General features: G+C 27.5%; 1 protein-coding gene and 1 long non-coding RNA gene across 7 annotated transcripts in view; one reads left to right on the top strand and one right to left on the bottom strand.

The window, feature by feature from the left end:
- Window positions 1-8,936, top strand: part of LOC100200164 (triple functional domain protein) — a 59,416-nt gene extending 50,480 nt beyond the window's left edge. For 3 of the 6 annotated variants that reach the window (XM_065800181.1, XM_065800183.1, XM_065800185.1), the window contains 17 exons: window positions 23-140; window positions 615-929; window positions 1,071-1,244; window positions 1,332-1,562; window positions 1,654-1,731; window positions 1,833-2,012; window positions 2,217-2,397; window positions 2,990-3,058; window positions 3,716-3,740; window positions 4,050-4,092; window positions 4,198-4,311; window positions 5,223-5,434; window positions 5,664-5,711; window positions 6,384-7,180; window positions 7,266-7,551; window positions 7,631-7,890; window positions 8,187-8,936. In XM_065800181.1, the coding sequence (XP_065656253.1) occupies window positions 23-140; window positions 615-929; window positions 1,071-1,244; window positions 1,332-1,562; window positions 1,654-1,731; window positions 1,833-2,012; window positions 2,217-2,397; window positions 2,990-3,058; window positions 3,716-3,740; window positions 4,050-4,092; window positions 4,198-4,311; window positions 5,223-5,434; window positions 5,664-5,711; window positions 6,384-7,180; window positions 7,266-7,551; window positions 7,631-7,890; window positions 8,187-8,626 (3,571 nt within the window). In that variant the 3' untranslated portion in view covers window positions 8,627-8,936. The remainder of the gene's footprint in view (window positions 1-22; window positions 141-614; window positions 930-1,070; window positions 1,245-1,331; window positions 1,563-1,653; window positions 1,732-1,832; window positions 2,013-2,216; window positions 2,398-2,989; window positions 3,059-3,715; window positions 3,741-4,049; window positions 4,093-4,197; window positions 4,312-5,222; window positions 5,435-5,663; window positions 5,712-6,383; window positions 7,181-7,265; window positions 7,552-7,630; window positions 7,891-8,186) is intronic. The other 3 variants (XM_065800182.1, XM_065800184.1, XM_065800186.1) reach the window with 1 other exon arrangement.
- LOC136081871 (uncharacterized) lies at window positions 31-21,389 on the bottom strand. The gene is made up of 3 exons (XR_010639206.1): window positions 21,251-21,389; window positions 12,855-12,886; window positions 31-178 (listed from the first exon to the last, which is right to left on the bottom strand). It is a non-coding gene; the product is annotated as an uncharacterized LOC136081871 (long non-coding RNA).
- Window positions 21,390-27,473: the final 6,084 nt, after the last annotated feature.

The raw sequence follows: 27,473 nt of genomic DNA, 5'->3' as shown, positions 1-27,473 counted from the left end.
TATTATATGATTGTCTTTTCAGAATGCGAACTTGGGCTCGTTCGTCTGGCAGAAAATTAAATGCCAATATACGTTCTTCGCAGCCAAGTACTCCAACTCGTCAAAAAAATATCTCCGGCGGAGGAACGAATAAATTACAGGTTGATCCTTCTTCGAATAACCTCTATGTTAGTGTAATCTAAAAATATTAAAGAAACGAAAAATTATTTATTTTCAATTGTAAAAAAGGTTGTAAAAATTATTGTACCTATGCTAGGATTAAATTTTGATTTTATATTCGAATTTTTGCTGGCGAATCGAACTTTTTTATTTGTTATTTTGTATTCTCTGAGAATTCTTTTGGATTTTAAAGCGTAATAAATTTTTTATTGTAAATAAAATTGTGAATAATACAAACGCATAAAATAAAACTAATCTCTAGTTTTTAATCAACCTGAGCTTCTTGTTGAACCACTTATTATGATTGGGTGGGAATAGACCTTATCCAGTTCAAAAAAAAAGCTAATATTTAAAAAAAAAAGTGATATCTTTTTCAATATAGCAAAGAAATTCTTATATATTAAAAAGTTTCATTTTTATAACCATTGTTCATCGTCTGTTTTTTACTCTTCTAGGCGTTACTGGGGGCCCCTAAGAAAGAAATTGATTTGCTTATAAGACCCAGCGACGGTACATACGCCACGCTCGGTCGATCAGCCTCACGAAATACTGAGAGAGTGAAGTTTTTGTCAGCTTTAGATCACGATGATCCAGGCTTCCAAGAAGGTGATTATGATTCAGAAGACTCTGTTAATGATATCTGTACAAACTTAAATGGTTCAATAAAAGAAGATTCTGACGAAAGAGCGACAACTAAAAGAAATAGAATATTAGCAGAAATGATTGAAACCGAAAAAGAGTACATCAACGTGTTAGAAATCGCTAACTTGGTAAGAAATGTTTTAAATTTTTATTCAACCAATAACAAACATTTACCAGTAAATTTTGTTTACTATTTAATTTCTATTCAACCTTTAAATAAGATAAATATTAAAACGAGCGTTTTGTTAAGATTCGAATAATGTTTTCAGGCAATTTTGCCAAGTATGAACAAGCGAACGGATATTCCTGATGACTTGCGCGGTAAAGAAAAGGTGATTTTTGGAAATATTCCCAGTCTACTTCATTTTCATAAAATTTTTATTAAAGAATTTGAACCATGCAATGCGGTGCCAGAAAATGTTGCTTCCGTTTTTTTAAAGTTTGTAAGTAAACTTATTTGTTGTTTATTATTTATTTTTTTTGTAACTTTTTTTGATATTCATTTGTGTTCTTTATGCTGTTCTATGCAGGAAAAGGAATTTGAGATGTACATACAATACTGTGCGAACAAACCTCGATCAGCGGCACTTGTTAGCGATTATTTGCAAAGTTTTTTTAACGATATTACAGAAAAAGAAAACACTATTGGCTTAGAGAATCTTCTTATGCGACCTGTAGATAGAATAATGAAGTATCATTCAATGTTGAAAGAATTCACAAAGTATTCATGGCGATCGGGAAAGGATACCACAGAATTAGTAGTACGCAGTAGTGTTGCTAACTCAATGTAAAAGTATACATTTTTTGATTTTCATTCGAGTTAAGGTTATTTTTTTTTTAATTATCTTTTAGAAAGCATTACATCAAATGTACACTATACTAAAAAAAGCTGATGATGTCATGAATGTGGGAATGATGAGTGGGTTCCCTGTAAGATTTTCTTTCGAATTAAAAATGAAAAAAAAAACATAAAATGAAAAAAGCTAATAAAATAAATTTTATTTTATTAATATATCTACTTTCTATAACAGGATAATTTGAATAATCAAGGGCTTCTGTTGCTTCAAGATACAGTTTTTGTTGCCGACGTTAAAGCCCAGGTGTTGCCTGTTGAGAAAAGAGTGTTTTTATTTGAAAAACAGTTAATATTTTGTGAACCTTTTGAAAGAAAACCAAAATTACTTACGTATATTTACAGACACTGTATAAAGGTAAATAATATATAAACATATATATATATATATATATATATATATATATATATATATATAATATATATATATATATATATATATATATATATATATATATATATATATATAACATAACTTAATTTTTTGAATTTATTGAGTTGTGTTCAACTAATGTTTTGACGCGTTTTGTTGTTAATTTAAAAAGTTTTAATTTAATTTTAGACAAAGAATTTAGGTTTAATGGCAAACTACGATGAAGATATTTGCAAACTAGCAATATGGGGTAAACAAGAAAACGGTTTTTCTGAAATTTATGTTTTGACAACTAGGTCTCCTGCTTCAAAAAAACTGTGGCATGAGTCTATACGAAAAATTATTGAAGATCAATATGTCTGTGATAAAGGTATTCATTACGCGATCTAATTTTTCCTTTATTATAATTGGGTATTATAATTATTTTTCATTACTATTATAATTTCATTATTATAATCAACGTATGATTTGGAATTAAATATGTTTACGTAACCCAACCTATTTTGAAACAGTAAGTTATTTAAAACTGTAATGCTATAAAATTTTTTTTGAAATACCTTGTTTAATAATAAATGCATTAACTTTAAACACATAATTATTAACTTTAAATGATAACGTTGTGTGTATAAAATTTAAAAATGTAATGTTCTGGGAAAGACGATACAATAGCTTTCTTTTTTTTTTCTTCACCCAGCTATTATACTATTATATTTATGTAGAAGTTAAAATGTTATTATCATTTTTAAATATGGGAAAGGAGTTCTTTTTATTTTTTTCTTCATAAACTTCGAGGTGTTAGAACCTTTTTTCTGAAAATCTGTATCGCCTTTTACGAACACTGAAAGAAATTTAATATCAATTTGCATTAAAATTATTTTTTGTATTATGCACCTTTTTTTTCCGCACAGCACTATTACTTTTTTTTTTTTTTGCGTAAAAATTTTTAAATATTTACCACTTAGATGAAATACCTGCAGATTTGGGTAAAGTTTTAAACAACTACAACAGAATATTCAAAACTTCAAACTTCGGTATGTTTATGGTTATATCAAATGAAGATGCTTTGGAACAAAAATATCAAAAAAAAATTGTGATATCATATAGCACTCCTTTGAAAAAGTTTAGGTTCTTAAATATAAAATCCCCGTTTTTCAATATAAAATCGTTTCTAAATATAAAAATGCTCGCTATAAAAATTTAAAAAAAGGAATATTAAGACATTAAAGTTAAACTTATTACTATTATTTTGTTATTTTAACCATACTTTCTCTCAAAAAATATATGTACTTAATTAAAATAATTTTAAAAGTAAATTTATTTAAAAAATTTCAACTATTTTTATCACTACGAATTTATAACTATAAATTATCTTCCACTTGTGTAGCAAAACATGAGGCTGCAACGTCTTTGACGTCGAAGTCGTCATTAAAATTTTTTTATAAAAGTGTGGTGTATGAAATAATTAGTTTGGCGTACCTTAAAAATAGTTTAAAAACGTGAAAAAATAGTGATTGGTAAAAAGTATAAAATAGTCATTAACTTTTGGTAAATAACTTATTTTTTGTTTTAAACAATATATATGTTTATTACAATTAAACAATATTAATTAAGTGAATAATAATTAAGTGAATAATAAAATAAAAGCAATTTAAATAAAGGTTATAATTTAAATTAAATTTTTTTTTTAGTTCCAAACAACATCTCTAACGAAAAGTAAGTTGTTTGAATTGATATTATGTGTGTTGGTTTTCCTGTTGTTTTTTTTAATATATCTGTTCGACGATTTCGCAACAAGTACGATTTTGTAAAAATATTTTCTTGCATAATTCGTACAGCTTAATGTTATTTGTACAACAAATTTTATTCAATAAACAATTACTGTATAAATGGACAAAAATCTATTCCTGCAATAATTTTTGTACAGCAAAATCTTAAAACTTTCGTACGATATTTTTACAACTGTTGGAAACCAGCCTTACCATGACAGCTTTATTAATATTAACCCGCGAAAATTCTTTTTAGTTTCGATCATTCAGTTGACGAACTTTGTCGCACCAAGATATCCGTAAGGCATAGTTAAGATATTTTAAAAGCTTTTAAAAACAAAATAAAGTTATTACTTTTTTTTTCTTTTTTTGTAAAAAAAAATAAAAAATAATTTAACTTATAGGAAGAGAGCAGTAGAGATAATGCTTACAAAACACCGGTAGCCACCTTGCAACACGTTAAATTAATTCCACTGGACGAAGCTAAATCGCTAGATGATCTTACAAAACCATTTGCGGTATTTTTTTTTTAATTTTTTAATATTTTTTTTTCAATGGATCAAAACAGAGAAGAGTTTTTTTGGAGTTGACTTTTAGACTTTTAGGAAATATTACAAGCCTATGATAATCCCTAAAAAAAAGTAAAATATGTAATTACTTTGATTTACTAAAGAGAAAAGATCTTGAGTTTTTTTTTCTTCAAGCTAATATATTCAACGACTTGGAAAACACAAATAAAATGATTTTATTTTAATTATATGATTATATTTATTCTTTTTCTATATCTGAGTTTAATATTTTGATATAAATATGCTTTTTATATTTATTTTTACAAAATTTATAAATCTATTAAATCTTATTTCAGTCTAATAATCTTTTACTTATTTTAAAAGTAAGCAATTTAAAATATATTATTTAACTAAAAGGTATAATTATAGCATAAAATTGCATAAACAGGTTGGGGGAGGGGCTTCGACGCACTAGCTTCGGTATCGAGTCCACATTTTTTTTGTTGGCTTGACAATTTTAATTTATAAAAGTTTCTGTGAGCAAAAATACACATGAATGAATTTATAATTTACATTTCCAGCATCTAAGCGAACAATGTTATTTACAATTTTTGGGTCGTCCATAAAATACATACGTAGAAAAAATACAATAAAAAAATGCAAATATGTTAGAATATATGAATTAGTCAGACTTGTCAGACTAATTGATATATTCTAACATCAAGTCGGAAGTTGAAAACGAGCGTTCAGAAACATTACAAAACTTTTTTATTTTTCTTTTATAAGATATCTTTCTAAAAGTTGTAAAGTATACAGAATTGAAAAAAACAGAAAAGAAAATTTTTTAAACATAAATTAATTGTCTTCAAGTTATTGTTTTTTTGTTGTTTTTTTTACTATTTTTTAAAAATAAATTTCAGCATGAAAAATATATTGTATTGGAAACGCGAGAAAAACAAAACGCAGACGAAATCAGCGTTAAAGAAAGAGAAATAGTTTATTTGGTATCGAAACTTAAAAAAAATAATGATTTTTTTATGGTACAAAACACTTCAAAAGAACAGTCAGGTTTAGTTCCCATTAAAATTTTAAGAAAGCTCGATAATGAAAATTTACTCACTCCAAACTCAAGGTGAGTCACTTTTCTTTTATCTGTTGTTAGTTTTCTATTTTTAGTAAATTAAAATTATTCATTGTACTGGAGCTTTTATTTGCTGGTTAAACGCATTTGATCTTGACCTACTGGTCTTTTATTTACTGGTTGAACGCATTTATTGTTAGCCTGCGGAGCGTTTATTTTATTGTTTAACTGTGAAGAATTTATATATTTGAACTATTATATAAAATTTTCACCTTTTTAGCAATGATAAAGCAAAAAAAGAATCGTCCAAGCGTTCAAAAACGTTTTCGTAAGTAATTTTAACTGAAGGTTATAAGATTCTTTTTAAACGAATTTGTTTGAATATTTGTTTACATTAATGTGAGTGATAGCTATTGATTTGGTAAATATACTTAGAAACATATTTTACCATAATGAGGTGATTTAAATTATTAATGCCATGGTCTTGAACTTATATTTGTATCCTTGTAACACCTGTTCAAATAGTTTGCATTTTTTGAAAAATTTAATCTTCCAAAACTTTATCAATGAAACTCGTATTTTGTTATTTATGTGGTTTGCGTGCAGGATTTTAGTTTATATGTGGGACTCTGTCAGGAAAGGATTTTGGTTAGTAGACCGATATCAATCTGATGTATTATTTCCATTATGCGTGCCACTGTTTTATAATTATAATTATTAATAAAGTTGTTACGTTTTTTGTCGTCGAAAGTCGTCATTAAAATTTATAAAAGCGTGGTGAATGGAAGTAATTAGTTCAATTGGCGGTGTATACAGAGGCGATTCTACGAATTAAATGAGGGAGGAGGTGAATCAAAAAGTACCGACTGTGTTTGTACCGGGTGTAAAATCGCCTCTGGGTGTATAAGGTTTTACTATATAATTTGTAAAACCTTATAAACCGCTTTTTTTTAATTTTTCTTTCAAGCAAATTTTAATTTGTTATTTTAAATATTTTTAGTTCTTCAACGTTGCTAAGAACTGCTTCTCTTCGTCGTAAGAAAAGAAAAGACAAAGATAAAACCGGAAGTATTTCAAACATAAGCGAAATATCTTCTCCCATTGTTAATGAACCGAAACAGTCTACTAGTGCGAACAGTATCAATTTTAGTATTGATTCTGATTTAGATGAACTTCATAATGTTCAAGCTGACAACAGTCTTGATATAACTACACAAAATGTTAATTCTAAACAAGCTCCTATTATAGACAATCCTTTAAATGACGTTATAATTAAAGCTGGTCTACCGCTAAAACTTTCGTGTATAATTAATGCAGGCTCCCCTCCTTGTATAACTTGGGGGTTTAATGAGAAAACTGTAACTTCAAATGACAGATATAATATAACATGCACTAATAATTTATGTACATTTGAAATAGCAACTTCTGAACCATGTGACAGTGGTTGCTATACGGTAACAGCCACCAATTATTTTGGCAGCACATCTTGTTCGTGTAATGTTCTTATAAAGACTGAAAGCAATCTATCTTTAATATTTAAACCTATAATTAGGACGACTAGTTCGTCATCAGTTAATTTAGAATGGAACCCTCCAGAATATATATTTGTTAAGTCTTATACAATACAGCAAATAAGTTCCGCTGAATGGGAAACAGTTATAACTGAGTGGCACGATACCATTGCAACGATTAACGGTCTTCATTCTGATCATTCGTATATGTTTCGTATTGTTGCTTATTATGACACTGATAGCATTATAACAAGTGAACCTTCGGATCCAATTAAATTATTTAAAGGTAAAACATACTTATCCTCTTAATTATTTTTCAAAGAAATTATTGTTACTGATTTCGCATATTTGTAATTTTCTTATTTCAATAGAGACAAAATTAACTCACAAACCTTGCGAAATAAAGTGGCTCGGAAATATTGAAGAACATTATCAAATATGTGGAGAACTTGGACGCGGTCGTTTTTCTGTTGTTAAAAGGTGTGTACGCAAAAATACGAAAGAAGAGTTTGCCGCCAAAATCTTTCGAAGGAGGCTAATTTCCAAAGAAACTGTTGAAAGTGAAGTCGCTGTAATGCAATCTTTAAATCACGCTGGTGTTGTTAAAGTGTTTGAAATATATGAGGCTCCAAAAAGCTTGATTATTATTCAACAAATGTATTTGTTTTTTACTTTTTTTGTTGTGGTTGTTAAATTTATATTTTTTCTAATTTTTAGAGACCAATTTATTTTTAAGGTTATCAGGAGGTCGCTTGTTTGATCATATTGTTGTGATGGACATGCTCACAGAAAATCTCGCCAAGTTATATATTATACAATTGCTTAAAGCTGTCCAATATATACATAGTCTATCGATTGCCCACCTCGATATTAAACCGGAAAATATACTTTTGTCAGATGGTCCTGAAAATATTGTCTTATCAGATTTTGGTGACGCTATTCGGCTACGGTCTGTACCTTATCAGCATGAGATGAACGGCAACCCAGAATTTTTAGGTATTTTTCTTTTAATCGTTTTTGTAAAATTGGGGAATTATTAAAATTTTCATTAATTTATTTATTTTTATAAGTTTTGGTAATAAGTCGTAAGTAAAAATTATTTCGTAGTTTTTTATTATTATTATTTGAGCTTATTCATTTATATATATATATATATATATATATATATATATATATATATATATATATATATATATATATATATATATATATATATATATATATATATATACACACCTAATAATAAATCATTTTTTAATGAAATTATTGTATAGATTATTAATTTTTCACAGCTCCGGAAATCATTACGGGAAAAGCAGTGAGTTTATTGACTGACATGTGGAGTATTGGTGTTGTTGTTTATGTCCTACTGAGTGGCGTATCTCCATTTTTTTCTGATAACTCAGCAAGACTTTGTGAAAATATTACACAACTCAGGTACAAATTTCCTGGTGATTTTTTTGGTGATATTTCTGATGAAGCAAAAGATTTTATTGAAGACCTGTTAGTAGTTGAACAATCTTTAAGACCGAATGCCAAAAAGTGCTTAGAATCCACTTGGTTAATTACTGATACTGTTAACAATGAACTATATGAAAAATCGATTACATTATCACGTTTAGCAGCGTTTAACGCTAGAAGACATTATCAATATGAAATCTCAAATAATAAGTTAACCGGAACACAAAATATATCACCTTTAAAAAAAGAATCGAGTAATAATAGAAGATAACGAATTATTTGTAAATAAGCTGTTTTGTTCTTAATTGCTTTTTATTATTTTTATCAGCCTTGATATGTTTGCTGAAATTGTTTTAAATTTCTAAACATTCAATGCGCATTTTTGAAATTTTGTTGCTTTTCTCCCCAATTTTTAATTAATTTGTAATATAAGATTCTCTATAAGTTTCTTTTGTAACTTTTTATTTATTTATTTTTCCATTCTTCGATATCCTGATGTAAACCGTACACTAAACGGAAAAACGAAACATTTTCTAAGTGTAACATTTACCTTTAAAATGAAAATAAAATAGTTTTTAAAACTTGTGAAATTTTTTTTATATATCTTTTTACTATATCAAAACTTCCGTGACTGAATTCTATTTTTGTGTTAACCCTGGACCTTTATTGTTTTTAAAGAATTTTTTTACTCTCTATCGTTTAATAAAAAAACCTGTCGATTTGATCTGGAAAATTAAATTATAAAACTTTTTTAAAGTCAAATTTTAATGTTAAAAAGAGGTTGTTTTTGAAATTATAAAAGCAAAATTTTCTTAACATTGATCAACATTTTTCAGATTATTTTGTACATAATTTGAACTTTAGGCTGTCTAAATATGTACCCCAAGGGTTGAATCATGCAAAGAGGTTTGATGCTTGCTCTATTCAAATTTGCAACATTGGCAAGAAAAGCGGCGTGAACTTCTTTATTAAATGCTCTTTCGTGATACTCTGTGACAAAACTGTAAAAATACCTTGAGTCAAAAAAAAATCCGAATGTTTTTTTTTTTTTTTTTAGTTATTTTAGGTGCTCGCAGAAGTCCTTACGGTCTTATCACAGAGCACCGAGGGAGAGAATTTAACAGGAAGTTCACGCCTACTTCCGTACCAATGTCGCTTGTTGGGTTAGAGCTGGCGTCGAACCTAGGACCTCTGGGTTCTGAGCCAGAACTCTAACCACTGGGCCACGACTGCTCTGATTTAATAGATAAATATATAACTAATTCAAAATATAAGTAAAAAAAAAAAGTGGAAAGCATCTTTTGAAATCAAATAGTTTTACGCAATTTGATTTTATAAATTTTATTTAATTTGGTTTTAAAACAATATGCGAGCAATATCTATAACATAACACAATATATATAACATAAAGCATAAGAATTCTCAAGAATTTCGTTTTGGGAACCAACATCTTAAAAAAATACTTATAAAATTGGAAATTTTTAAATTTATTATTACAACATCATTTTTGTAATCGGATAGAAATTAACTTGAAAAAATGAAACAGGGGTTTTCGCGGTAAATTAGACCGTCATTTCTGATGTAATTAACGAGGCTAGTTTTTACGGGCAGTGGACACATTTTACTTTTAAAAATGAGATTTTTAAAAAATGTTGCGTTTAACTTGATATCTTTTTTTTGTTTGACCGGCAGAATTCAATATCTTTCAGAACACAGCTTTAATTTAGTTTTTAAAATTACAAAATAATAACTTAAATATGTAATTACTTGTAACAAAAGAACTTTCAGGTAATTTAGCTGAATTCTTTCAAAGAAAATCGATCAAGGTTTAGTTAGGGTAATATCTTCTCGTAACTGTATCTATTAATTGTACTGTATTTATTCAAGCAACTCATATATAATTGATAGCCATTCTTTAATTAGAAATTATAAAACGAATTCAAACATATCATTAGAATTTTCATGCCAAAAAGCGCTAAGAAGTTGAATACGTCGATGCTTTTTGACCAACGTTTGTTATACACATACGCAATATAAAAAAAAAAAAAAAAATTTAATAATCTTAATCCGTGTATTATTATTACTACTACTATTATTGTTACTATTATTATTACAGGGTTATTATTACAGGGACTACTTTTTTTATTACAGGGTTATTCATTTTTATATGCGCATTTATTCATTCTTATATGCGCATCTATTCATTCTTATATGCGTGTTTATTTATTTTTATATGCGCGTTTACATCCGAGTCAACTACTCATAAAGTCTTTAATATAACTTTACGTTGTTGTGAAATCTTGATATTAACATTAATGTATTTGTAATAATGCGGTCTTCGTGAAGGTATTGGAAAATTACGCCAACTTAATTGCATGTATTTAAAGTTAATAATATAATATTTTTTGGTTCTGAATTTTAGATAAAAATGGATGATGTTTGTAAATACAGGGTTATTCATTCTTATATGCGCGTTTAATCATTTTTATGTGTATTTATTCATTCTTATATGCGTTTTAAAAAGCATATCTAAGCAATTTCTCTTGTTTCTTTGTAAACAAGGTTCAAAATACTTATGCCGAAGACTTTTTACATTCGATGATGGTTTATTTAATTCAGTATTAGGTCTTTGTTTAAATTTATCATTAAATTTTTTGATTGATTAAGTTATTATTTATCTAATTATTTATTTATCTAAATTTAAATTTAATTATTTATAATTATTATAACTATCAAATCTCTACCCTATGGATGAAAGAGAAAATAGCAGTGCCAATCGTAAAACAAGATAAAATGTTACAAAAGAGCACATTGAAATGCTTAAGCATTTAGTTGAAAGGAATGAATCTACAACAAGCATTTCCACTTCTCTTAATTTATCTAAGCGCACAGTTCAAAATCTTGTCGTTAAGTTAAACAGAGGAGAATTTGACGACATGACTGCATTCAAATCGTTTTCTGATAAAAAACGATGTAAAAGACCTATAAATGCTCAAATAAAAAATATTATCGAATTATACGTACAAGAAAACAATCTATTTACGCAAGAAGCAATGAAAGAAAATCTTTCTGCAGCAGGCTTCAACATGTCTCAGCCTACTATTTTAAGAATACTCAAATGCTCGGATTTATCAAGAAAGCTTGTTGTGCATGTGCCAGAAGAACGAAACTCAACACAAGTTATAGATGCACACTATACATTTGCAAGCGAAATTAACGGAATTTCAAATGAAAAACTTATTTGGATGAAACTGGATTTAATGCGCACACTAACAGCACATATGGTTTTTCGCTTAGAGGTGCGCCAGCAATTTTATAGTCGTCTGCAAATCGTGGCAAGAATGTTAGTTTAATTTGTGCTGTTTCAACAATGGGAGTGCTGGTTTATGAAACAAAAACTGGAGGCTGGAATGCAGATTTCTTTTGTACTTTCATTACTACAATGTTGGCGCCAGCGATTAGGAATGCAGATGTGGAAGCGCCTGTGCTTGTTATGGACAATTGTAGATTCCATTGGAGTCTTTCTGTTAGACAAGTACTAGCCTTTCATGGCATAGCTATTAAGTATCTGTCAGCATACACGCCACAGCTTAATCCAATAGAAGAATTTTTTTTCTTTATCAAAACATACTTACAAACAGGGAGAAAGGCCTCGGAATACGGAAGGAGTAATCAGAAAACTTAAAAATATTATGGACACTACAGAGTTTAATTTAATTCCATTTTACAACCATATGCGTAGTTACATAAATCCAGCGCTGGTTCGGCAACCATTTTTTAAATAAATAGCAGTGGCAAGAACCTAATTTACATTTCGTATATATCTATATAAAAACATAAAAGCCTATTTATCGTTTATATTATTAAACGTTTCCCAGTGACACTAATGAATTCACTCGTTTGTTTATAGTTGTTTTATTATCATTTCACTGCGAGTATATTATTTACAAATATCATCCTCTTTATCTAAAATTCAGAACCACAAAATATTATATTATTAACTTTAAACACATGTAATTACGTTGGCGTAATTTTCCAATACCTTCACGAAGACCGCATTATTACAAATACATTAATGTTAATATTAAGATTTCACAACAGTATAAAGTTATATTAGAGATTTTATGAGTTGTTGGCTCGGATATAAACGCGCATATAAGAATAAAATAAACACGCATATAAAAATGAATGAATACGCATATAAAAATGAATAAACGCTCATATAAGAATGAATAAATGCGCATATAAGAATGAATAAACACGCATATAAGAATGAATAAACGCGCATATAAAAATGAATAACCCAGTAAAATAGTACCGCCTTATATATTTCCAGCACTATTAAATAGTGTCAAAAGGACGGGATATTTTTAGGTAAAAAGAAAATGTATAAACAAAATGATAACATCTAATATTTATGTATACTTTAACAAAATTTTAAAAATAAAATAAGATTTGAATCAATTAAAAGTTCTACTCTAAATCAAAAACATATATACCTTTGAGCATGAGCATCTTTTCTTTTAATTCTCTGGAAAAAAAATATATTTTTTACGTTATCCATAGCATGGGATTCATGTAAATAAGTATTTTTGTAATTCATGAGAAACATGTATTTACTAAATCATTCGTGTATTTTATCATCAATTTAAATTAGTTATTAAAGTTATCATATTTATAAGATATACAACTATATCGTATTAATATACTGTATTATATTACGTATATAATCATTATGCAATTTGGAATGTCTTTAGAGTTTTGGAATATCTTTAGAGTTGGAATGTCTTTAGAGTTTACCTTTCGTTTTGACGTTGTTTACACGTTAACAAGTCTAATTATAGAAAACAATTTAAGATTAAATAATTTTTTAAATAATTTAAACTTGTTTTTTATAAATTAATTGAAGGGTATTATTTATGTATTTGTATCAGATTGTACTTATTGGTTGTGTCAAAAGTATTGTATTGGTAGAGCTTTATAATTCTTACCATATAAAAATAGCTCACAATTTTGCGACCAGACAATATATACAGAATGGCTTTATTTGTTTCATGATGTCTATGAGTAATAAGATTGGGTCTGAGTAATAACTTTTTTTAATTCTTTTTAAAAAATTATTACTATTCGATGTGATTTTTTCTAATCTATCAATTTTATAAATATTGATGAGGAAATAAATTTTGTCTTTTATGAATATTTTGGTAAATGTACCAATCAAGCGGATGTGTACCCAGTGACTAATCTTCTTCAGGTATTTTTTCATTTTGTCATAACGTATAGCAAGATTTATATCCCATCCATATTATCCGTATTTAAAAAAGACAACCGCTAAATATTAGTTATTACAGTTATTAGGGAAAAACGGCCCAAAAGGGCGAATGAGGCAAATTGGCTTTTCATATAATAATTCAACAAAAAGGTTTAAAAATAGATGGAAACAAAATATATAGCTTTTTCTTCAAAACATCAATTGACTTTTTAAATATTGTTAACGTGATTTTATATGCATAAGTTTTTTTACGCATTAAAAAAATTATAGTGAGTGTTATTGTTAATGGGTGGATGTCTACGGGTGTAACTTTTTTAGAGGTATTTTTTCGCGACGGGTATTTATTCTGCGATACTTTAGATAAGGCAGTTGGTTGTTTTTAAAATTTTATAAAGTTAAAATAAGAATTATGAAATTTATATATTAGTTTTTATTACATTTTTTTTTCTACTTGCAAACTGCTAAACAAACAAATTCATGCACCCAATGAATCATAATAATACATAAAAAACTGACGAAATATTATTACTTTCCCGGACCGGGAAAGCAATAATATTTCTACAATAATAATACATATTAGAAATATGTATAAACTGTATAATAATTATTATACAGTTTATACACAATTCTAATTATTGACAGTTTATATCAATAACTATTGATAGTTTTGTAAAAACTGTAAATAATATTTGAGTTAAATCAAAGATTTAACTCAAATCGTTCGCATCTTACCCTCTTAAATTTGGTCATGGCGGCCCACTTTATTGTAGTTTGCATATCTTTATATATATATATATATATATATATATATATATATATATATATATATATATATATATATATATATATATATATATATATATATATATATATATATATATATATATATATATATATATATATATATATATATATATATATATATATATATGTATATATATATATATATATGTATATATATATATATATATATATGTATATATATATATATATATATATATATATATATATATATATATATATATGTATATATATATATATATATATATATATGCATAAATATATATATATATATACATACATATAAATAAATAACTATATATATATATATATATATATATATATATATATATATATATATATATATATATATATATACATATATATAAATAAATAACTATATATATATATATATATATATATGTATATATATATATATAAATAAATAATTATATATATATATATATATATATATATATATATATATATATATATATATATATATATATATATATATATATATATATATATATATATATATAAGCGCGCCGAGAGCCTTTGCGCCGCCCGGAACAGCAATTATGATTAACGCCATTATTTTTTGCAAATTATGTTCATCTTCAAGAGTTATTTCCAGTAAGAGTTAAGTCCAATAATTCCGTTTGAAGCTGATCATTTGTTACAATTGCATCAAATATTATGAATAACTTTATTCAGGTGCTGCAATGCGTCACTAAGCATTTTTTTCAAAATTTTTTCAAAATTTCTTGGATAAAATGATTTATCTTGTTTTCAAAATTTTTAGAAAATTTCTAACAACAAGATAACTCAGCATATAAAACAAGATAAATCAGCATATAGACTACCATGCAAGGAGAATCTCTGTTTTAAACTACTAATTACTTGATCCATTGCCATGTTGTGAACATTGGCACAAAACTTATCTTTCGCATTTTCAAGTAGTCCGTTTGCTCGAATTCTCTGCTCTTTCAAACCAGTTTGAACTTCAAGTTTTCTCAGAACTTGCAAACAGAACTTCTGTTTGCAAGTTCTGAGAGAGTTCTTTTTGTAGCTGCTTGAAAAACGGAATCAAAATTTCTATCTACTTTGGTTAATTTCTATCTACTTTGGTTAATTCATAATTACTATCTTGAACCATCTTATAGGCTTGTAGTATATCCAATCCAGTTGTTTGCAAATATTCAGATAATGCCGTTGTTTGCTCAAATACTTTTAAAACAATTGTGCCGTCAAAATAAATTCAAAACTTGTCAATGAATCTAAAAGAGCTTTCGCTTTGTAACGGACATCATTATTAAATTTATGTAGAAATTGATTGGTGTAGAATTATCCTGAAATGTTTGTGACATGTCATTCTACAAAAGATCAAAAAATTGTGTTCCTTGATCGAAGGTTTTGATGAAGAAGTTTCTGAATAACTTAGTAAAAGAACTCTGTCTTTCGCCCACCAACGGGTTTCACAGATTACAGATATATATTTTAATTTGCTAAATTCACGCCAAAAATTAAAGAGTAAATATGATTTCTGTAAAAACACTGCACAAATGTTCAAAACGCCAAATAAGGTGAAAACTTCAACCGCTTTTTTATTAACGTTACCTACTACCAAATTTGAGACATGGGCATAAAACCAAACGTGAATCTGGTCCGGGTATACTGTATTTGAACAGGTATTGAATCCATTGTATTGACCTTGCATATTAGAGGCTCCATCGGTGGCATTTTTAATACATTTACTTACTCAACGCCTACCTTTACAAAAACGCCAAAAACCAAATCACACATTCCAGTTGTTGATGTGCAATTGATCATCGATATTACTCGTTCATGTACAACTTCGGTTACATATCGGATCACAATAGAACACTGATCCTGTACATTAATATCTTGAGTGGTATTAATTTAAACATTAAACATATCGGCTTCTCTAATCTCTTCCACCACCATGCTTGTTAAAGATGTTATTATTGCATCAATCACTTTATTAACAATCGTTGTTGTTATTGCATCAATGCACAGTGATTGGAAATAATCAAAAAGTGGCATTAATTCCAGATTTGCAAAAATCTGGTATAAAAAGTTCTGATTATCCAAGATTGTTGCAAATAGAACATATTTTCATATTCTGAAACTTTTTGATTATTTTTGGATTATTTCCAATCACTTGCAATGTGACCAAGTCGCTACGACCTCTTCTGTTGCCAACTGAATCATACCGGAATTTGCTTTTATGAACCACTCCTTTGATATGTGCTTCCAACAACAAATCAAACTTGACAATAAGCAAAAGAATCTCTAAAAAATTCCCTTGACCTACACAGTCATCAAGCAATCTGTACCCAGACTCTTCTGCACATCTGTAGCTAAGTCCATGCTTACTTTAAAGGTCAGCTAGTTAAGAGGTTTATTGTTTCTGAAATAAACACTCTGGTAATTAATTTTATTTTTAGATCAAAATTGTTTTACTTCGGATGAAATTTTTAAAATGATTTCAAAAGTCTGTGGTTTCAAATTATTATTTTGGTTGTTTAAAGTTTCTTCACTTGGCTTGCATACTGTTCAATTTTTTTTTTAATACTTTTACTTACATTTTAATTTAGTTACGTTTTACCGTTGATTATGATAATCAACGGAAAATAAAATGTAGTTTAACTAAAATGTGATAACTTTTTTTTATGGCAACAGGCCCACCGGGAATCTTCCGGTATCCTGGCGGCCCAGTCCAAGCCTGACCTTACTCCGTCTTTACCCCGTAAATATTTTTGAGTTTTAATTAACAATAATAATAATAATTTTTTTTTGGTTTGTATGATTATGTTAATTTATGTTAATCATGATAAATTATGTTAAGCATGTTTCAAAACTAAACTTAATCAACCGAACTTGCAAACTTGCTGATCAATTAAGACCTTAGCCATCATGAAGACCACCTGTTTCACCGAACCAACTGAATACTTTATAAAATTAAATAATATTTTTAATAATATTTTTTTTCTTCTTAATTTTAATTAGGCGCCCCAATAAGTCCCTACGGTCTTATCACAGAGCACCGCGGATGAGCATTTAATAGGAAGTTCACGCCTCCTTCCTAACTGATGTCGCAAAACATGCCCAGAGGTGGGGTTTGAACTACAGTTCCTTTGTTTCTGAGGCAAGTGCGCTACCACTGAGCTACGGCTGCTCTTAATCTGATGATAACGAAAAATATATGCATCTCAAATATATGCAATTAATATCTCAAACAAGGAGACTATGATAATAAAATTTTCAAAGAAATCCAACTCCAAAAGTGTTTATCAGTTATTTAATATTCGCATGTGAGTGCAATGCAACATGTAGAGTAAATTTTTTACATTTACACAGCACACAGTGTTATGTAAATTTTTTACATTTACACAGCACACAGTGTTATGTAAATTTTTTACATTTACACAGCACACAGTGTTATGTAAATTTTTTACATTTACACAGCACACAGTGTTATGTAAATTTTTTACATTTACACAGCACACAGTGTTATGTAAATTTTTTACATTTACACAGCACACAGTGTTATGTAAATTTTTTACATTTACACAGCACACAGTGTTATGTAAATTTTTTACATTTACACAGCACATAGTGTTATGTAAATTTTTTACATTTACACAGCACACAGTGTTATGTAAATTAATGCAAGTGAATAAAGTATTTACAATTGTTTTATACAACATGTTGTATTAAATGAGTGATTGAATCATTTTTTTATGTGTGTTTCTAGTGTACTTGCCTATAACTTTTTTTATAGTTTTGTTTTAAATAATGTTTTAGTTACTAAATTATCGTCGCTTGGATTTTTTTTTAAAAAAAAGTTTCTAAATTTATCTTTATGGTTCAATTCAGAAAACTCGTAAAGCTGTTAGTTTTCGGACAAAATTATAATGTGGATGATTTTTTTTGAAAACAATTTTATAATATTTAGATATTTTTTTAATTTAATATTATACGTCAATTTAATTTTTTTCTCCTCAAAATCGAAATTCATTCCCTGTTAAAAAAACTTTCTGTACCAAAGATTATGTCTCAAATTTATATAGATAGAAAATTATATAGATAGAAAACTGTAATAAAAAAAGATTCTGTTATAAGATTCCTAGGTGTTTATCTTGATGAGAACATTACTTGGAAAAAATCTTATTAAACAAAGTTTCTAAAAATATTGGCATATTGTATAAAGCCCGATCTTATTTAAACAAAAAAAGCTCTATTACTTATTTATACATAGCTTATAAATTACGCAAATACTGCATGGGGTAGTACCGAAAAAAGTAAACTACGTCTATATTGCTGTAAGAAACTTGCGGTTTCTTACAGCGATATAGACGTAGTTTACTTTTTTCGGTACTACCCCATGCAGTATTTGCGTGGGGTAGTACCGAAAATAAATCCATAGTAATAATCAGATACGTGATTATTACTATGGATTTATTATTATAGATTTACTATTATAGTCATTATTTATATTTAGATTTTCAGTTTTTATAGTATGATTTATTGTACTATTTTGTTTTTAAAATCATAAAGGTTCTGATGATAAGATCATTATGATCTTCTTTCAGAAGCCTTGTTTGTTTGTTCTTGTAAAATATAGTATTTTTCATACGACAAAGTAAACATTAAAAAAAATTTTACTATTAAAAATACCTTTTGTTTACGTTATCATGATAACTTTCAAACATCTTCAGGTGCCTTATTTCAGGCTTTGAAAGCTTTTTATTTTAATGAAACAACCCTGTATTTCCAGCTTAACATTTTCTAGTATTTATTAAATCTTCAAGAAGAATTTCACTATTATTACATCATATAATAGATCAAATGAACAACTTTCAATCTATTCTATAAAACTAAAATCTGATTAGATACTAGAATTATTGAAGTTTTGCTTAATAAAAGTATCTTTAACAAAATCAAACAAATATGCTTTAATTAACACATAAATATGCAAATATATTTAATAAATAATGTGCATATAAGTGTCAACAATGTACACTATTATTAAATAAAAGCTTTTAAAATTATTTTTTAAACCGTTGTTGATTTAAGGCTTTTATTAGCTGATTTTTATTATTTTATGTCCCTTTTATCAACTTGATGAAAGTGTATGCATCTCTGGTAAGACATCTCTGGTCAGATAAGCGACGTTATAAAGGAAGGAGGCCATGAACTTCCTAGTTAAATACTCGTCCGCGGTGCTGTGTGATGAGACCGTAATTAACTTTCCGTAATACTTTATCTTCTCTGAAAAAAAAGCAAGCCAAGGTGTATAGGTATAATGAAAAATATTATTTTAACATATTTGTGGTACTTGCGGTGCCCACACCTTGAGTTATTATTTAATTATTAAATATATGTAATATAAATATAACTTGAATTAATTATTGATTAATTCAATTTATACTATAATATTTCGTTATAAATTCGAATTTATGTTGTTAATAAAGTTATTTAGGTATAATTTCCAAAAGTTCGTGTAAGTTTAAGTCCGCAGTTCAATAAGTTATGCTAAAATATTTTAATAAGGAATTTAATGTCGCTGCTCATTTATGCGTGTTTTGATACCGTATAAATTTATTCAAGCTGTAAAACATAATATAATTACAAATAGCAGGGGTAAGAAAAAGTCATTCGTCTTATCATTATTTAATTTGTGTTATCACCAAACCCCTTAATATGTACCGCAAATATAAAATTAAATTAAAAAACTGTAACACTATATAATAAAAAACATTATAATTACAAATCATAAGTTCTCATTAACTTTGTTAAACATTATTTTAAATTTTTTGTTTTTGTATTGCTTAAAAAAAGTTTAAAATACAAAGATAATATATTAAGTATAATAAAAACTATATTACTAAAAGCATGCAGTCAAATGCACATAATCCTGAAGCTTTCTTTTTTTACCCAGCATATATCTTGAAATATTTGGAGAAATTTTATAAATCATGAGTTTTTATAAAAGAAAAGTGAAGCTAAAACAAGTGAAATGATCCTTTCTAAAATAGTCAAGTTGATTAAAAATCAATAAAGTAACGGGGCCATGCAAAAAATAAGTATAGAAATGGTTGGTATGGGCTTACCATGACCCGTATTATACGAGTTCGGACGCAATTATTTTAGTACGCTTCAGAGTATTTAAAAGATAACAAAATCTATTTCGACAAGAGAGTTTGCACTCTAAAAAATCTCAAAATTTCTACGAAATAGAATCTATGAAATCTAAAGAGACTTTGCTTTGCAACCTCAATTTTAAGAAGGCTGATTAGAAGTACATCAAAACTTTTCTATAAAAACATCATATGTATATTTTTCTACTTTTTTGTCCAACAACTTTCGTTACCATTCTATTCTCTTACCTTTCATCCATTAGAAATTTTTTCATGCGTTCCACGCTTAGTTTGAGACATTTTATTCGCTTAACTTCTCCCTAAGCTCAACTAGTCCCGCCCTACCCTGTTTATATATTTGCTATTTGATGAGTTTAATAAAAACAATCAAATTTCAATTCAAAATGTTTCTAACTTTTTCTCTCAATTTTATTATCTATAAACCGTTTTTAAGGGTAAAAGAAGAATGTAATGAAACTTATTTTTTATGCTTTTTGCTTTAAAAATAATTATAAAAATAAGAATATAGTGTATTATTATTTTTATTACCTGGTATAATTTAAAAAACATTTGTGCAAAAAAACTTTTAGAAGAAGAAATAAATAATACTAAAAATGAAGTAAATTACTTGAAACTTTACAAGCTAATATTCAAAAAGGATAATATTTTTTCTTACTTCTTGAACCTGACTTTTCCTTGTTCTTTTGTTCTCTTTTTTGACTCTCTTTTGTTCTTTTTACCAAAAAATTATAGCGATATAATTTCATTCGCGAAAAACGATTTGTTAATTAATAAGAAATCTTCCCAAGGGTACAATGCTTTTTTGGAAGTCCAGCAACAAAATTGCAATTAATAGCAACTTTTTTTTGTTTTTGTTTCAAAAGATAATTTTTTTTACATTTTAAACGTACTACGCAACTAATAAAATGTCTTTAAACCAAAGAGAAGTTGTTTTTTTTTAACCAAAAAAACTTAAAGTTGAGCTCGTTTTTATACGCAGTGAAACATTTTATGAAAACAATTCAAAAAACTTACTAGAGATATTATGTGTACCATTTTGTGTGAAAAAACAAGCAAATAAATTATTAATAAATAATTTAGTTTCGAACTAAATAAAATTTAAAGAATGTTTTTCAAACAAGGGATACGCAACTTTTTTAAGCAAACATTTTTTCACGTTAGAATCTTGACTCCTAATTTCCTTATAAAAATAAATTTGCTCGTTGGCTCCGAATTTTGTAATAAACTTTATTTCTTTTGTTTTAGACCAATCAAATTTCAAATATATGTTTTAAGTTATTAACTGTTTCTTATGTCATAAAAATTTTATTCGAAATTGTTTGCTCATCGTTTAAAATTTTCTATTTTATTTTTAAACTTCTTTTTTATTTAAACATTTTTTACTATTTTGACTATTTTATTGTTTTATGAAATGGGAGGGTTAGACATTTTTTAAAAAACATTACACAAAAGATTATTCTTTAATTATTAAACAAAAAAATGCAGGTGTTGGTGCTTGAAATATAAAAGGTTTGGCGAGCGTTTCGGTCAAAATCAGAGCTGAGAACAAGAGTATTCAACAATCAAACTGGAAGCGAATTGTCGCATCCACTTTGATTGTTGTAAAAATTCTAAAGAAAATTTTTACCAAAACTTAGAAGGCTTGAAATCGTACTTTTCAAAAAAGTTGCAACTGCACCAATTTTATATTGCTTCTGCGATAAAGTGACATATCATTACTTATCTCATACTTATTTTTTTTTTACATATATGTACTTTTACATATATGTACTTTTACATATATTACATATATTTACAATACTCATTTTTTTTTACATATATGTAAGAAAATACTTAAAATAAAAAAAAAATAAAAGTGCTACCGCTATGTTTAATATATAATTTAATAGAGGAAGTGAAACTCTATTATAGAGTACCTTCATTTTTTTTACAGGATGTTTATTATTCATTCTATACCAATTAACACACAAAAGTTAATTGATAAGCTTAATATTATTTTATTCATAAATTTAGACGCACAATCAAAAAAGTCTTATACCTTGTTAATTTATAGTTAATTAGTAGTTTTTTCCCCATATTTTTCATTAATAGGACTAAATTAATTGATTTTGTCAAAAAACCTTATATAAATATGACTTACCTGGAATTAGTTAATCATTATTTAATAAATAAACAAAAGTTAAGTTAGTTTTGCACTAAAAAGACGCGAAAAATGGGCAAAAGACCTATTGCTCACATCAATGAAGAAACCAAAAGAAATAAATCGTCAGGTTAATTAGAGTTTCTGAGAAATGCGTTCGGACAACGAAGCAAAACTTTCTTCACACTGGTGGTGCCAGCGAGAAAACGAGGCCAGGTAGACCCTTGTCAACTACCAGAAAGGACAATAGTGCTTTTTTTAGAGCTGTCAGAGCTAATCCAAAAATTAGTTAAAAAGAATTGATCACAGAATTCAATACAACGCGAAATATATCTATTTCTCAAAGCACAGTCCGCCGAATACTTATCAAATACTAGATTGGAGTCTATTCTGCTTTGAAGAAACCGCTCTTGCGTCCATATGATAAACAATAGAGCCTAAAATGGTGTCGTGAAAGAACGCATCGGACAATAGAACAATAGAAAAACATAATGTGGAGTGATGAGAGTAACTTTGAGCTCATCAATCGCAAATCTAACATAACAGTCAAAAGAATGGCTCACGAAAAGTATTACGCCAGGTACATTAGATCAACTGTACAACTGTACAAAGTGGAGGAAGCTCGATAGGAATCTGGTCATGCTTCAATTACAAAGGTGCTGGTATGTGCTAAACATACACCGGAAGAATCAACTCCAGAATATACGTAGAAGTACTGGAAAACAACCTAATTCCATCAATTGACCTGCTTATGCTCAATGATAAACCACGGAAACTTCAATAAGATGGCGTTACTGCATACTATACAAAGGAGTGGTTCAACGATGATAATATCAAAACAATACCGTGGCCTCCATACTTACCTGATTTGAACCCGATTGAAAATATTTGGGCTTGGATTAACCGTGAATTGGCAAAGGTTTAAATTTCCACACTTGGCCAGCTGAAGGACGTCCTTAAGGAAACCTGGTATAGGGTCCCAGAAGCGATGTGCAAAAATCTTGTTGAGTCTATGTCTAGAAGAGTTCTTAGTTGTATTAAAGCAAAAGGCGGACGCACAAAATATTGATTGATTCATAAATTACGCCTCCTAATGTATCGTGCGTCTAAATTTATGAATAATTTTTTTTGTCTTATTTTTTTTAATACCATGTAGTTGTACCTAATTATTACTTAGTATTAGTATTTTTTTTTTGTAATTTTTTTTTAATTTTGTATTCTGTATGTGTTTATCTAATAAATAGAAAAAAAAACTAAACCGAAACCTTTTTTCGTTATTATTTTATCTTTAAAAAACTAAAAATTTCTATTCTAAAATATGAGTGCGTCTAAATTTATGAAAGTCACTGTATGATATTAAAACCTAAGTAAGAAGATTTTATTAAGAAATGGTTTTTATATAGAAATACTTATCTTTTCTAATAAATAATTGATTAATACTACTTAAAACCCAGAAGCAAAAGTATATATAAACTGTATTTATTCGTTGAATCCGCGAATAAATTGTATTCGTTGATGAAAATTAATTGTATTCGTTGTATCTGTGGATACAACACGTAGCGGATCCATTACGTGCTATTGTTATCATTCTTCATTATTTATAGTTTTTTGAATACATAATATTTTTTTACTTTTTATAGTATATATTTTATTTGAATTTAAAAAAAAAATATTATTGATCTATTTTTAAAAATACCACGCGTTTCCACAAATATACGTCTCGTACTCAAAAATGTCTTTACAAAGGCTAGAAGACTTATAAAGTCTAGAAGACTTTTAAAGCGTTACCAAGTCTAGAAGAATGTTATTTACAATGTCTTACAGACATTGTTTAAAAAGACGTTTTTAACTCTTATAATCTAAACGTCTACAAATGCGCATTTTTAGACTTCTGAAGAGACATCTTTTTGACGTCTTTTAAACGATTTTGTATTTACTGGGAACTTGCTGCAGTCTTGGCTCCTAAAGAAGTAACATTTTACTCCCATGATTGTACATGCATATGATAATACATAGCAATCAGAAGTGAAAAACATGATTTATCTACAGCACTTAGAAAACATGAGAAAAGTCAATCACCTTCATGGATTTAAAAACTGCTTATTTAAAAATGGAGTAAGCAACTACTTATGACTATAGCTGTTAATTGTGAGTTGAAGTATGACATTGATGCAATGTTTTTTCTCAGCAATGCTCTTTACAGAAGTGTATTTAACAGGATTTAGAGAAAAATGACTTCAATAAACCTTGAGCTTGCAGTGGTTTAATTCCTTTCAATTACTTCAAAAGTAAAAAACGGTACAAAAAAGGTTTTATCACGTATTATTAAAATTTTTCCGTCAGACAAATCATATCAAATTGTGTTTCAAGCTAAAGCCTTTCCATGTTTTTCCAGCAGTCACAGACGTCCGTAAGACGTCTATACAATGTCACTAAACCGTAGGACGTCCTTAAGACATCCAACGAACGTTCTGTGTCCACTGGGTTTATTCAAACTTCAAATAATTGTTACTAAAAATTGAAAAACTGTTTATGATGTTGATTATTCAGAAATTAAATTGTGTTGACTATTTTTAATTAAAATAATTGTAATCAGTATCATTATCTCTCTTGATGACATTTTCATCTCAATATTTTTTTCCATATATATATATATATATATATATATATATATATATATATATATATATATATATATATATATATATATATATATATATATATATATATATATATATATATATAAATATATATATATATATATATGGGTTTTTACTTTCCAAATTGAACAACTTATATATAAATTCAACTTTAAATATAAAAGTTGTACGATTATTATTTTTTAATTTTTTCCCTTCTTTGCAGTAGTATGGGTTTGTTCAAGTCGGATAAACACAATTTCATAAATCTTTTTTTTTAACCTTTTAATTTACTTACTTTCAAGCCTTCACCTTTAACTCCATCAGTTGTTAATTTATTACGTTTTGAATGGTCATCGATCTCATTTTTTATTTTGTATCTGGATAATTTCAAAATAGTCCTTTGTTTTAAAAACCATTAGAGTCTTATCTTTTCGACCGATTAATCCCTCATGAAAATTTAATCTCACTTTTAATTCATTAATGCTCTTTTCTATTATATCCAACCCTTCATTATAAATTTCCAAGTTTACACTAATGTACACTAATATAAGTAAAAACCTTTACTTGTTGTTTTTGCTGCAGTTTGAATTTTTTTTCACAACCATTAGGCATTTCTATGATTAATTTCCTCTTTTCCAATAATGAAGCGGCCATATTATTTAAAGATTGATTTCTTATTTTAAAAAATTGAATATAATATACATAATTTAGCTCTATATGAGTTTTTTTAAACCGCAACTTTGTCGCTTGCGTCAAAGTTGTGGTTTCACTTATTTCTTTTATATTTATTCATAATTTATTCAAACTCAACTAAATTTATTTAAACGTTATTTAAATATTCACAACTGAATCAAGTTTACTTAACTTTATTGTTTTCATTAAAAAAACTTTACATTATTGCAATAGATGATTTAGTTAAAAACTTTGCCTGATAGTAAAATGAAGGAGGTCTGGTATCCTGTCTCTCTTGGTGGCTATGAAGGAGAAACTTTTTAAATAAGATGAGCCTTTTCATAGCATTAGAAAATGTCTTTAGTTTTTAAGGAGTAAATTCAAAGATTGAAACAAACATTGAAACACAAAAAATCAAACTTTCCATAATCAGTAAATTATATGTTTTAAAGCAACATTAATTATTCTCATTTCCATTTTCAACATAAGTTAAATCATTTTTATTGGTTGGTTTTGTTTTGATTGATGCGGTTGATGTAATCATTATTGGCCTAGACAGTCTTTAAAAAGCTTAACTGCACAAAAATCACAAATGCATTTTGGTTTAAATTTATAAAATGAGTAGTTTTCTTTTACATTTTCTTGTTTTTATTTACCTTCTGACGCTGATTTTTTTTATTATACCATTTTCAATTAACTCGACATGTTTAACGATGCCTTGTGCTTCCTTTGACCCATTTGTTTTTAACACGTGTATCTTTCTTTTTATTAATGTCATTTGGCTTTACTTAGTATACTAAAAGCAAACCTGGTATATCTTCCAACTTTAAACTTTTCTTATAACCTTCACTCATAACCATCTACCACTGTTCAAACATAAATTTTAAAAGAGCAGCTGATTCCGTATTGATGTTTTTTGGTAATTTAGGCTACAAGTGCTAGAAAATTATTTGAAAACAAACGTGTGCAAATTTTCTCTGGTGTACTCGAAGCAAGACTGTTAGAAGATCCTTTCTCCTGGTATTGAGCTATTTAGTTAACAGCCTATTAAAGTTTATCGTGCTGAATTCCATTTAAATTTAAGCCCTATTTAGATATCCCAATTCTCTTGGAGCATTTACTATAATATCTTTAAAACTCATTTGTCTCAACCTAAAATTCCATGAAGTCATCTCGGATTACAGTTTAAAAAGTTTTAAATTTTTTTTTGTTATATTCACGATGCAGATTTATATTCGGAATTCGATCTAACTGCTGTGTCACTCCAGTTGTATCAGAAGGACTTATAAACAAATTAATTGTCTTTTTCATGGAAAAAAAGCCTTTGAGTCAAAGCTTGAACTGTGTTTATCTTCTGGCATTACAACAGGTTATTGGATGATCTTCTGACAACTATTTAACATGCCTTTTTTATAAGTTCAATG

This window comes from Hydra vulgaris, chromosome 06 (genome assembly GCF_038396675.1).
Source record: "Hydra vulgaris chromosome 06, alternate assembly HydraT2T_AEP".
Lineage (NCBI taxonomy): Eukaryota > Metazoa > Cnidaria > Hydrozoa > Anthoathecata > Hydridae > Hydra > Hydra vulgaris.
Note: the sequence above shows the minus strand (reverse complement) of the source record. Positions and strands in the feature narration are given on the sequence as shown.